Genomic DNA, 13,730 nt, shown 5'->3' with positions numbered 1-13,730 from the left:
ATCTGCCTGGTTTTCATCACAGAATAAGCCACGTTGAGCTCCCCTCTTGTGTAGCAACTAGCTTCTCTCTAAGCCCTCCTTAAAGTGAACAGCAAAGCAACTAAATCATTCAAGAGGACTTCAAGCATACTCAGAACACACGTAAAACACAGTGACTAGATGGATCCTCATAAACTAGAGTTGCAGCAGCTTTCTTTTCCAAATACTGACCATCATACGTAATTGCCTCACTCTGGCTAACAACTACAGCACTCATCCCAGCTCTCCCAACTGCTGAACAATTTCCTAGGTCACCTTGAGGAGAGTTGGCTCACATCTACCCACCTCCTAAAAATGTGCTCTATCTCCAAAGCTACTGGCCAGTTTGTCTTGGAGCACCCTACATGAATCAAACTAAAGCAGTCTCAGTTTGTAGAAAACAACTATTTTTAAGTCAGAGAGATGTTTCTGTACCCCAGAAGCTAGGAAACTCCTAGAACATCTTAATAGCAAGCTACAATAAATCAATTATTCAGAAATAATTATTTGTTAAAGCACCATCTACTCACATACAAAAATTATTAGTGTTAAAATAATTTCCTCAAGATTTTTTAATATTTTTTTTTCTTCCCGTAGTTTCCCAATTAGTTATTTTCTCAAAATGTTCTAGTTTTCTTCTATGCACTATATTTGTATGGTTTAATTTCTCCATGTAATGGAAAGAGAGTTTAATGCACTATCAAGAGCTTTGTATTATTTGATTGCAAACAGCTAAATACATAAAAAACCTAAAATTTTTACCATGTTTTTAGGATTACATACTATAGTCAGCCACATGGCAAATTATTAAATCCTTTATCTCTGATACAGAAATTAATTATATTCTTATTGCTGGACAGCAGAATTACTACTCCCTAAAATTCCATAAATTGCCAAGGAATAAATTATCAGCCTGTTAATAGGCTTAGAGAAGTATTTATCATAACTAAAGGTAAAATAAACTGGCTTCATAGAACTGGTTCAACTGAGTAAAAAAGAAGAGTGTCTTTATTCTCTATCCAACAGATAAAACACATCAAAAACAACATTAACAGACTGTTCAAGCTATGAATGTTTACAAGGAAACCACAAACATTACCTTGACTTTCTAAGCATTCCTTTGACTTCTAAAGAAAATAGACTAGTAAATTTAGAAGCTGACATTCTGTTGCTATATGTCAGTAAAGCTAAAATGAGGAAAACTGAATGATCTAATTTACCTCATGTAAGTAGCCGGTTGACAGTGTCTATCAAAACTAACCCCAGCTAAACTAAAGATAAAAAGTATCCTCAAAAATTTTTATTAAAACCCTTAAGTGTGGTTGTGTCTGTCACATACTATTTGAAAAATGTACCATTCATCATGAAAATATTCCTAATTCTGATGTCATAAGTCATCTGAATTACAATATATTAGGCCCATTACTTCTGCAATTATTGTAACTCAAGGAAGAACCAAAAATGTAAAATGCTCTGTATTTAAGTATGCACAGCATTATTTCCATTTTTCATCTTATTTAATGAGCTATTCAGTTTCTGAATGAAATTCCTAACAGACTATTGTGCTTAATTAAAACAAAGTACTGCACAGAAAGCAATCGCTACATACCTTTCCATTAGTGAGAATGCATAAGCCCTGCCTTTTAATAACTAAATTGTGAGTATGTTTCCCACACACATAGCTTTTCAATTTTTTTTTTAAATAGACAGCCATCTGAGCAAGGAAATTGCTGTTGCAATGTTTTCAGCGTTTTCACTCATGTAGTAAAATTGCCCCTTTCTAGAAAATACAGTACTTTTCATCAAGATTTCACTTCTTTATATACACATTAGGACACAGAACAATCTTTTGCTTATTAAGGTCTAAAAAGTATTAGAAGATACTGCAAAAGACCAGGATAGAGTGCTTATTTGATCTATTACACAAGCTGTGTAATTTCTTAACTTATAATGAAGCTTTTTACAGTTTAATGTGACCTCAGGAGTCCTTTTATTGTTTCTAAATAAATCAATTTAGAAAACATCCCCTAGGAAGTTTGGATCCAGTTACTGCAGCATGCAAAGGCAATCCATTTGCTGACTCTAAAGTTCTAATATAATTTTCCAGTCACATTCATGATTCAGCAACCGCAGTGCTCAATGCTATTGCTGCAGCTGACAATTGCATGAGCTACTTTAGATGCCAGAGGGAATTGTTTTCTTGCATCATTTAGCCTTTTTGCCTGTTCTGCAGAGTACTGAGTCTTAATAAAATTAAACAACTTCCTTAGTATGTTACATGAAGCTATTTTTTCCTTTAGTGTAAAAAACCAAAACAGTATATTGCAGTAATTATATTGCTATGTATTTGTTTACTTTTGCCCTGTTCTGTGATATAGTTTTATTTGAGATTCTCTGTATATCAAGGGCAAAATAATAAACAATTTCGATCAATAACTTATGATAATGAATTCAATTTGGGAGCTAGCTTGACAAACTTAGTTAATTGGATATCAAACACTACGCTGGTTTTGAAATAATTGAAACCTTAACCTCTGGATTTTTTTATTTTCTGTTTCACAACTGTATATTCTTGCAAATAAAAGTAATTTAAGTTTTTATTTGTTTGTTTGAAAGTTTTATATTACCATTATCCATTTCCCTTGCACTTTGTGCTAAGGACATGTAAATAATTAATGAAAACCATACTGGTAGTGACTTCAACTCCTCCACCCTCTACATTTTTCAAGATGGAACTTTTCTGACAGTATCTGGATCAGCTTCAGTACTACCACCTACCACTGCCTACCCTTCACCCTGACACACAGCTTTTCTTTTTGTATAATTATTCTGGTATTACTGAGATATCCTTACAAGATGAAATCACAGTTACCTTGTTTGAGTGAAAAAAGTCTTCTAGTGCTTTTAAAAGTTTTGCAAAACATTTTTTTTTAACATTTTATTGGCATTGTTCCTTCAGAAAGACTATTCTGACACATTTTAAGAGCACAATACCTTAGAAAACTTTGGTTTTCCATCTTCATAGTGAATCTCCACATAATTGGAAGATAACAAGTCACTGTCAAAGAAAAGAAAAATAAGGATGAAAAAAAAAATCGGAATATTATTTCTGCTGCTGTGAGTGGGCTTGGGTGGGTTTTTTGTTAGAATTTTCAAGTAATTTCCTCTTTCCTTGCACATTAGTTTTAAAAAGTCAAGCAGCCTGTATCCAGTAAGTGGTTTGCTGGTGCACGGGAAGCCGGAGTGTAACAGAAGGGGTATTTCATTTTGCAATCTAATCTCCTGCATTTTAGCTTTTCAATTCAATTATAACCCTTTTAAATATGCAAAAAAAAAAATCCATGAGTTCAGAACTTTGCTGCCAGTAGCTGGTACTGACAAAATGTGTGTTTATTTCATTTTTATTTTCAAAATTTTTATATTTTCTCTAAAAATTAAACAGGCTATCTGTAAGGCTGAGCAAACTCTGATTACAAGAGTGTATACTTTACCTGTGCCTCACTTTCACAACTGCAAATACTCAAGACTTTTTCAGAAACAGCAATGTTCTTAAAAAAAATACAAACCACACTACTACACCAAACCCACCCCCTTACTATCCCTTTCCTTTCTTTCACTTTTTCTTCACAGATTCTTTTATTAGTCTTATTTTTTCCTAACAGGACAGATATCTGAAGCATAAAATTTCCCCATACTGCATAATTTACAGTTGAAACCTTTTTCTTTTTTTTTTTTTTTTAAATAAGATTATCCAGACTGTACATATTCTGGGGTAACTTCAATTTCTCATTCACTTCTTACCCCATTACAATCAGGGAGCATAGTGGCCCAGGGAGAACAAAGCAATCAAATATGTTAACTGGCCCCATCGTATATGCAAGATAAACATTTTACTTAATGTGATGCAGAATTCTCAGCATTTTTCAAGCTTCTAAGAGCCTTTCAAATAAAAAAGGTCTGATAATGGTACACATATAAAACCAAAAATATTGTTGCTATGAATAAAAACCATCATCACTATGGAAGCCTGGTCTGACAAAATAGCTCTGTTAGGAATTCACTACTAACAACAACTTATGATAAAGGGTATCTCAAATTCATACTAGGCTATTAACAATCCTGGTTAACACCAACTCTGGGAATGCTGGCTCATTAATACAATTCTTCATGCCGCATTGATCAGGCACTACATTTATAAGAGAAGATCCTTCAGAAGCCAGTTACCAGTAGTTCTCTTAAAAGTCCTTTTTCATGGAACTGAGAGACCACATTATGTGCACTCCACACCTACAAAACCAACACTAATAGCCATTAATAATTACTGAAGTCTCATAATTTGTCTTAACCTTCATATTAATAGCAATACTTAATAGATGAATCTTAAAGTGCAGATTTAAAAATAAATTCAGTTTAATAAAATAATTTTAACTCTATTTCTAATACAGTAAGATAAATTTTCTGCAAGTGAATATAAATACATTATAAATACTGTAAGCATCTGTCTTCAACATGGCAAGGCTTGAAGCTTCTAAAGAGGATTACACATAAAAAGCAATTAAACTTCAGAGTGTTAATGTAATTTTCTTCTTTGCATTTTTCATACTTACTATGAAGCATAAGGACTGCTGTCCTCAGTACTTAATGGGATTGCATAGACAAGGCTAGAGATAACTGACATTATTATGAAAACAAAAAATTCTGATTATATGTAAGTTTTTAACAACCCACTGAGGATGGTTAAACACTGGGACTATGCTCAACTTGAAAGAGACTTGACCAGATTCAGATTTTTACAGACCCTTCAGCTCAAATTCACAGAGACCATTTGGTTTTCTGAAACCAATTCCAGAGTCAGCATTTATCTAGCCATTTCCAATTCAAACTCACACTTTCACACCCCCTTTTTTGCTCTCTTCTAGTAACCATACACGACTGATCTCAGAACTGCTTACAGTGATATCTGATGAAATGTTTTTGTCATCTGTTGAGATTTGCAGTAGGCGATTTCCCCACTGTTTCTACTGACTCACAACTAACTAGTTTAGTTACAGCCTTTGTCTCTTAGATTTATCCCATTTAATGTGACATAAGAGCTGCTCAAAATTTCTTTAGTCCACCCTTTAAAAAAAATAAAATCTTTCCAGAGTTCAATGCTCTTTTACTGGATTCTGGTTGAACTTCTGTTGTAACCCAGCTGTTTTTGTCACGTGCCGACTTTTTCCTTTCTTTAGCTCCTCGTTACTTCCAACTACAAAGGGATTTCTGAGTCAAATAAAAAAAAAATACAAAGTCCCATACAACAAGATGTCCAACATGACATGCTTATAATGGAATAGTCCTATCTATATATATATATGTTACACAAGGGAGGCGATTCTCCCCCTCTGCTCTCATGAGACCCTGCCTACAGTACTGTGTCCAGTTCTGGAGCCCCCAACATAAGAAGGACATGGAGCTCTTGCAGTGAGTCCAGAGGAGAGCCACAAAGATGATCAGAGGGCTGGAGCACCTCTCCTGCAAAGACAGGCTGAGAGAGTTGTGGTTGTTCAGCCTAGAGAAGGCTCCAGGGAGACCTCATAGCAGCAGCCTTCCAGTACTTGAAGGTGCCTACAGGAAAGCTGCGAAGGGGCTTTTTACAAGCACATGTAGCAAAAAGACAAGGGGTAATGGCTTAAAACTGGAAGCAGGGGGATTCAGATTACACATTAGGAGGAAACTCTTCACTATGAGGGTGGTAAGACACTGGAACAAGTTGCTGAGAGAAGTTGTGGAAGCCTTATCACTGGAAGCGTTCAAGGGCAGGTTGGATGGGGCTTGCACAACCTGGTCTAGTGGGAGGTGTCCCTGATCGTGCATGATGATCTTTAAGCTACCTTCCAACCCTAACCATTTGGTGATTCTATTATTATCAATCACAAATTTACCGCTGAAAGGCAGCCCTGAATTTTAGAAAATACATTTGTGCCTCATCTAGACTGTACTGCCTTTGTCACGTTTCAGTTATCCATTTACATTTTGATTCAGCAGAAATGCATCCAGTACAGGAAATTTTTCAACAATGAAAACCAGAGCACCAGAAATAGTGCAAGATTTAATTGAAACAATTGCGTAAGTCATGACCACATCAGAAAAAAGCATATTTAAGCTAGTGACACAATAGTATGATGCTTTACAATGAACAAATCAAAGTGCAACATGCTGAATGAACTAATTAAGAAAAAGGAAATCTTAGTCTGCTGTGTCCTTTTCTATAGCTCCACCCTGCCCTGTTTTATGCAAAAATAAGCAGCAAAGGGATACGCCACTCCTGGCAGTTGCTGCCTTTGAAGACACAGGCCAGCTGTTACAGCAAGCACCAGCTGCTTTCTGAAGAACTCAAGTCCAGTTCCCTGGCACATATTTCACTACTGCTGTTGTCATTAGCAGGAGAGCTGCAGTGTGAAAAGCGGCTTACCTCAGCTGGCATCTAACTATCCTGATGACAAAAACTTACTTGGGTAGGTGAGGCCATGAAATTACTAAAGGATACCTCATACACAAAGTTAGCTTCCAGGAACCTAGTACACAGCCTGTGGAAAATCAGACTACAATTTCATTAACTTTCTTGCCTACTTCTTAAATTACCTTTATACTAACCTACTACCAATCAGCAATATTTTGTAAGCATTCTGAAATGATTCAAGGTCAGTACCAGTGTCTGAGCAAACTTGTTTAGTTTAACTAATTAACAGAATACTCATCAGATGTTTTTGTCCATTTGACAGATACAATTTAGTAGCATATAAAGATGTGAAAAACAAATTAAGACCTTTCTACAGCATTTTGTAAGACCATAAGAGCTGTCATCTAATGAAATGGCCATTTATAGCCTTGTTTCTATTATCAGTTGCAATTATATCCATGAGCTTTGAATCAACTGTTCTTCTGGGAATTTATTATTAATTTGTAGTATGTCTTTACAATAGTCTTTACTTGGCTGTTGTCTTTGAAGCTGCTATGACTAGAGTTTCTCCAAGGAATAAACATTTATTGTTAGTTTTTAAAACACAGTCAAGTTTTGCTACTATTTCTAGTATTATCTTGAAGGAACTTTAAAACAAAAATGTGATGCTGTAGATCAATTTGTCTGTGTTTAAAAGCAATTAAAAGAAACAACTGATGATGCAGGTGCATAGGTTAACTTCTTCATAACTACGGAATCAAAAGAAGTCACCACTCCTGCTATTAATACCATAATGATTCTATAACAGTAAACAGTACAGTTATTTATAAATCACTTCTTGCATGGTCTGACGCTTGTTTTTTGTTTGGCTTGCCTTTCAGATAGAGAAAAGGACAACCTGACAATAAATGTATTAAAGTGAAATTACCAAGATGATATTTTAGGTATTCTTGAGAGGTCTTCAAACGGGGAAAGACCTCCAAAAAAGACTGACAGGAAAGCATGTTCTGAAGTCATATAGAATGGCACAGAAAATGCTTCAAATTATCTTCTGGATCCGCCTCCCTCAGTGCAAGATGCCTTGAGTCAGTTCAGACAACAAATTCTCCATGCTTCCTTTTTCAGTTATGTCCTGAAGCCTTCTATCTGAGAATGGAGCATGTTGTGTATTAATGGATAGTTCAAGTAATCATTTTGAAGGTAAGAGTTTGAAGAGTTCTTCAGAATATCAATAAGAGTACGTGGCTCAATTTCTGCCAAATTTTCCCTTACCACAGCACTGAAGATGATACCAATTTTTAAAGTGCGCCACATAAAAGGATATAAAGACACGAACAGCAAGACAGTATTACAGAAGATAAAGAGTACTGTGTCATGGAAAATACCTCAGTATATTTTGCTATGAAAGAATTTTCCTACAAGAGCAATTGACAAAGATTTTATTTAAACAACTGTTCAAATTTCTTCAATACTGCATTTTAATTGATCCCTTTCTCCTACCATCAGCTTGGAAAATGGGTAATTTTGAATTATCAGTAAGAACTTTATTAACCTGCAGAGTAAGGTTGATGGCTGCTATCTGTCTTTGTGAGAATGGTTTCATTCAATGGTAATCATATTTTCCAAAGGGTCCTTCATTTAAAGCAAGCTTTTTAATATACTAAAGAAACTTGAGTTTCTTTTCCTCTTAACGAATTCACTGAATACTCCACCTGTTCTATTACTTTGTGTATAACGATAACAGTTCAATTTAAACCAACTCTCAATAGGAACAAAAAATCCAATCAGATGTGGGTATTGGGTTTTTTTATTATTCTGCTTCTAACACTAAAACTAATGAAAATATTTATTTATATTTATCCAGAGCTGACCTGACTACTGTCATATTAATGACTACAGCAGAATCAGATACACATTTTGGTACTCCAGCAAACTAGAAGTTTATTTTGGTTCCCTTAATCCACGCTTCCACGTTAAACTATATTGTACAACTTTAGCTCTTTCATTGCATCAAGTTAAATTCCGTGATGTAGGCTCTTAGGAACCACTCTGATGAACTTAAGCATTTGGCAAGCACACATAGGCTTTATTCTAGCTCCAAATGCAAATATATCAGCCTGACTGAAATCACAGTAATTCACTTCAGCATAAAGATCTCACTATTGACAAGACCTCAGAAACAATGAAAACTCTACTACATTAGAAAGATAACAATTCTTCACCACATTGCACTGGTTACAAGTGATCAAGGAGTACAAGAAGATAACCTAAGGATGTATCAAGTCAGACAACTGTTTAGTATGTTGTTTGCCAGCAAATACACATGTGTACAATTTTTCAGGGAGTATTCTCAGCATTCAGTGATCTGAGACATCAGGATTTCATAAACCAGAGTTAGTATAATTGTTTCAATGGCTCTCAGCAGACTTCTTTTCTGTAAGTTCTTCCAGTCCTTTAACTCCTGTAAATAATTTAACATGCACAACATTCTGTGAAAAGATTTGCGTTTTAATTTTTTTTCTGAGAAGCACCTCCTTTCAAGCCTTCTCCTGTGTTTGATATGTGTAATTGTTACATGACAGGAGGCAATAAACATCCTCATCCTGCCACACAGAATTTTACACCATTGTCATGTTGCCCCAGATGAGTGTTTGCCTTGCCCTGAGATTGTTGACCCTTACAATCCACCAAACCAATGGCTGTGGTTGCATCTCAGCTGACAGACATTCAAAAACCTGTTCAGAAAGGTGAAAGATCCACATTAAATTCAGGATCAGGATTGCACAGAATTAAGTATTTTTGCTCCACAAGCAAGTGGTCTCACATGAGAGCTAACATTCACAACACCGATGGCTATATTTTTTTAAAGACAAACAACATGTTGCCTCAGTTTTGGGTTTTTTGCTTTTTGTTTTTGCATGTATTTTTACAAATTCTTTAAGATGGCTTTTCCCAGAAGCTCCCAGATGCCATGCAGGAAACATACTTCCCCACAGCTCTTACATCAGCACAAGAAAAAATAAAAGTGAAATTTCAAACAATGTAGCCTATACTAAGTTTCTTATAGCCCTGCTGAAGTAAGCTCTGGTGTCAGTTATTTTATTGATAGCAATTTTATGGAGCACAACTCTACTCATGCATGGCACAGCAGGCATAAGGACATGACTTATTACTACAGGGGAATCCAAAACTTGAGTGCTTGAAAGTAAGGGACTGCACATTAATTTCTACAGTTAAAAGTTCTCCCCCGTAAAACCTATATAGAAACAGACAGATATACACACAAATATTTGCCAAAGAGATGGGGATGAGATGAAGAAAAATATTATAAGGACTGATCTGGAAAGTTCAAGGAGGAATGAAAGAAGCACACAATACTGAGCTGGAAGTATTTGAGAGCTATAATCAAGCTAAGAGTGCAAGCCCTTGGTGAATGGCAAGATTGCTGCTGCCTCCTACTTCTCTCCTGGAAAAGTGAATGGGCAAAAGACTACACAGTGGATACTAGTCAACATACAAATGCACATGCATACATAAGATTATAAAGTACACATTTGTATCATATCCTTACTAACAAGATAAAAAATACCTGAAGAGAATTGCACTAAACACTTCAAATTACAGAAACAAAATAATAGGAGAAGACAGAATAACCAAAATATTGCTTATAACTAATGCTTCTAATTTGCAGCTGAGCACAGTAATTGAGAAGGAAGCTTCTTCACACCATCATAAGTTTTTCATAATTTTTAAAAGGACACAGTTTTTTTCACACATCAATGTGTCTGGAAAAATATGGAGGGTTTTATTATCTACTTCTACACCTTTCTGTATGCGAAATGCCCACTGAGGCAAATGATAACTATTCATAGATTGCCTCCAGCTCTGGGAGTATCAAATGAGGCAGTTATATACAGCTGAGACACTCAAGACTGCACTTACTTGCAGGAGCACACACACATTGTTGTAAAAACCTAACACAAAGTTCTTCACATCTCACATGGAAAAAATTGTAAAAAACAGACTAGAATTAAACTTACCACAGTAGTATTATTTAATTAACATTTAATTTACACAGCTTGTGTATCTTCTGGGATCCACTTAGTGCCCTAAGCACTTAGGCTTTTATTTAAGAAAATGTTATAAATATTTGAAGTTTCCTTCTGGAAAACTGACTAATTTGCCTCTTTCCATTAAAAAAGAATCTTGAGAAAAAAAACAAGAATCAAACACATTCACAAATCATTCAATTATTGCCTTTCTGTTTTTTAAATTATGTTAACCATGTAATCTCCTCTGGGACTATGCTCAAGTTCAATTCAGCCCTACATAAATGTACACCACAAATACTACACAATAATTATAAGCTTTAAACTGATGGATAAAATTGGCTGTAATATGTTGGCTGTAATGCTGCACTTCACATAAACTGACTGCTCACAAGAGTCATATTTTAACATCTCAAACATTTAAGCCCTGTTGCAGTCAAATGAGGGTGGGCATTATGTTCAGTTCATGCCAAAGATGCCACATCTTATTCATATGATCTCTTCAGTGAAAAGAAAGTCCATTTCCCTGGAAATCTAGGTGGACTACAGGGAAGTTAAAAAAAAAAAAATTGTTAAGAGTCCTCTATTCTTGGAGATGCCAGGAAGGGGCGAGGAGGGGCGGTGGGCAGCAAAACTGCCACCCTAATCTTCCAAAGGGCAAACTTTAACTTGTTCAGTAGCCTGACTGACAGAATCCCTTGGGAATCAGTTCTGAACGGTATAGGAGTCCAGGAAGGCTGCACACTCTTCAAGAAGGAAGTCTTGAAGGCACAGGAGGCAGGCCATCCTCATGTGCTGTATGGTGAGCTGGTGGCATAGAAGACCAGCCTGGCTGAACAGGGAGCTTTGGCTGGCACTCAAGGAGAAAAAAAGAATCTATGGCCTTTGGAGGAAGGGGCAGGCCTCTCACAATGACTATAAAAATGTGGTGAAGCTATGCAATGAGAGAATTAGAAGGTCCAAAGCCCAACTAGAAATAATTCTGGCCTCTACAGTAAAGGATAACAAGAAAATATTCTATAAATATATTAATAGCAAAAGAAAGACAGGGAGACCCTCCATCCTGTATTACACGCAGGAGGAAACAGTGACGAAAGATGGAGAAAAAGCTGAGGTGCTTAATGTCTTTTTTGCCTCAGTCTTTGGTGACAGGACCAGTTATATAGAGGGAATCCAACTCCCAAAGCTAGGGGACAGGGACCAGGAGCAAAATGGCCCCCCTCATAATTGGAGAGCTGCCCAGCTCAACCTCAGGGTGTTGATTGACAGCTGGCTGAATATGAGCCAGCAGTGTGCCCAGTTGGCCAAGGCCAACAGCACCCTGGCTGATGGTTGGACTTGATGATCTTCAACGTCTTTTACAACCTTAATGATTTTATTATTCCAATGTGTTTTAGTACTACACCGGAACATAAAGACTGCTAAAAAGGACACGAGTTAGTGGCAGAAACACTTGTCCTTCATCAGAAGAATAGCTGCTTAAAGCCTTTTACATGGTGGTGGGAAAGAGAGGATTAAAAATTAATTTGTTAGGACCACACACATTTGTTTATGTATATAATACATAAATTTAAATAAATTGTTCAGATACACTAGGATCATTGATTGCTCAAATACATTGTTCCAACAAATACTGAATAGGCAGAATTGTTTGAGGACAAAATGTGAATTTACTGAAATTAATGCACACTTTAAAAGTGAACACTTTTTACATAAATTGGGTTTTAAGACAAAAAACCCCAACTTCCATTACATGACAGTGAAGACAAAAATAATAAGACCTCATATAGACCTGAAGACAAGCGGAACACGTTTTTTTTTTAAAATCAGTATGCAATTTGTTACGTAAATTTGTTTCTCCTTTAAGTATGCTGAAAGACTCAAGAGCAGCAGAAGGGGCAAACAAACTTTTAAGCAATACCATAGATAATCTGACCTTTCCAATATTTAATACTGTGGGGTTTTTTTTACTTCATATTCCTAAGCTCTCTCAGTGTAAACTTTCAGTGGCAAAGAACTTCATTACATTTTTTAGAAGAACACATAGTCCCATACCTTCAGCTGGAGATATAATTAGATGTGATACAAAAAAATCAAACCACCATTTACCTGTATTACAAGTCAGATTTTCTAGACCTGACAATTATCTAAAATGGTCTTACTAGTTAGAAGACCCTGGCTGCAAGTTTAAGTACAGCCAAATCATCAGGATTTCCACCTCATTAGGAACTTCATTATTTCAGTGACAATAGCATGTTTTCCAAATCATTAAAGTATAAGCCATTCATACAATTATTTACAATATTCCTAAAACCAACCTGAGCAACTGAAATAACATCTGTATGACAGTTCATCAGTAAGTAAAAAAATGCACAAGAAAACCCACACCTTTCAAACACTACTGATATTAGAAAGTCCCTTTTATTGCCATTTATTTTATAATTAATTATCAAATTTTAGAAGTACGTATGTTTTGAGCACCAGCAAGGGTAACAGTTTCAGCACTTACAGGCTAAATATTATTCTGTATTAGTAGACTTGGATAGCAGCATATTTTTGTGCAGATCTTGGGATTTCATGTGCCCTGACCGTGTACTATAAGTTAAAGACAATTAGAGCAGGAAAAAAAGAAACCTCAAATTGTGCACTTACTTATTCAGTGTGAGGTCAAGGATGAATTTGGAACCAAAAGCCTCAATCTGGAAACTTGCCTGGGCCAGATGTACAGCCTGTAAACATGAACACACAAGAGTACTATATAGTTTTGCAGAACACTTAAAGTTGTCAAAAGAATCACTGAACTTAATATATAATAAATGTGGCAAACACCTATGAAAAATGAAGTTATGGAAAACACATATTTTCATTAATCTCATAGCAATACGAAAAGCTTTGGCCCTGTACCAAATTTGAATTCAAAGGGATTTGCCTTTTTAGAGGTTGAATGAGGAGAGGCAAATGGTACATGAAATGCATGCTTTCAAATCCACACTCATTCCTCACAAAACCAAGAAAATAAGAAAAAATATTCATATAAATGTCTATATTTTGCCATAGCCAGATGGCCATGTAACAAAAGCATAAGTAATGTAGTATACTGTTATTTTAATTATGTTACTGCCTTCACTCACTTTAAAAGACATGAAATAATTAAAGAACTTGTGATACACGCCTTCAAGAAAGAAAACCATGGGGAGGCTTGTACACATTTTATGAATGAC

At 35.7% G+C, this 13,730-nt stretch overlaps 1 protein-coding gene across 2 annotated transcripts in view; it reads right to left on the bottom strand.

Annotated features, from left to right (window-relative positions):
* The window catches only part of ADAM23 (ADAM metallopeptidase domain 23), a 67,794-nt gene that overhangs the window by 43,421 nt on the left and 10,643 nt on the right, over nucleotides 1-13,730 (bottom strand). For both annotated transcript variants that reach the window (XM_051624115.1, XM_051624114.1), the window contains exons 3-4: nucleotides 13,162-13,238; nucleotides 3,013-3,076 (exon numbers count right to left, since the gene is read on the bottom strand). In XM_051624115.1, the coding sequence (XP_051480075.1) occupies nucleotides 3,013-3,076; nucleotides 13,162-13,238 (141 nt within the window). The remainder of the gene's footprint in view (nucleotides 1-3,012; nucleotides 3,077-13,161; nucleotides 13,239-13,730) is intronic.

The sequence above is a fragment of the Apus apus genome, chromosome 6, assembly GCF_020740795.1.
Source record: "Apus apus isolate bApuApu2 chromosome 6, bApuApu2.pri.cur, whole genome shotgun sequence".
Classification (NCBI taxonomy): domain Eukaryota; kingdom Metazoa; phylum Chordata; class Aves; order Apodiformes; family Apodidae; genus Apus; species Apus apus.
Note: the sequence above shows the minus strand (reverse complement) of the source record. Positions and strands in the feature narration are given on the sequence as shown.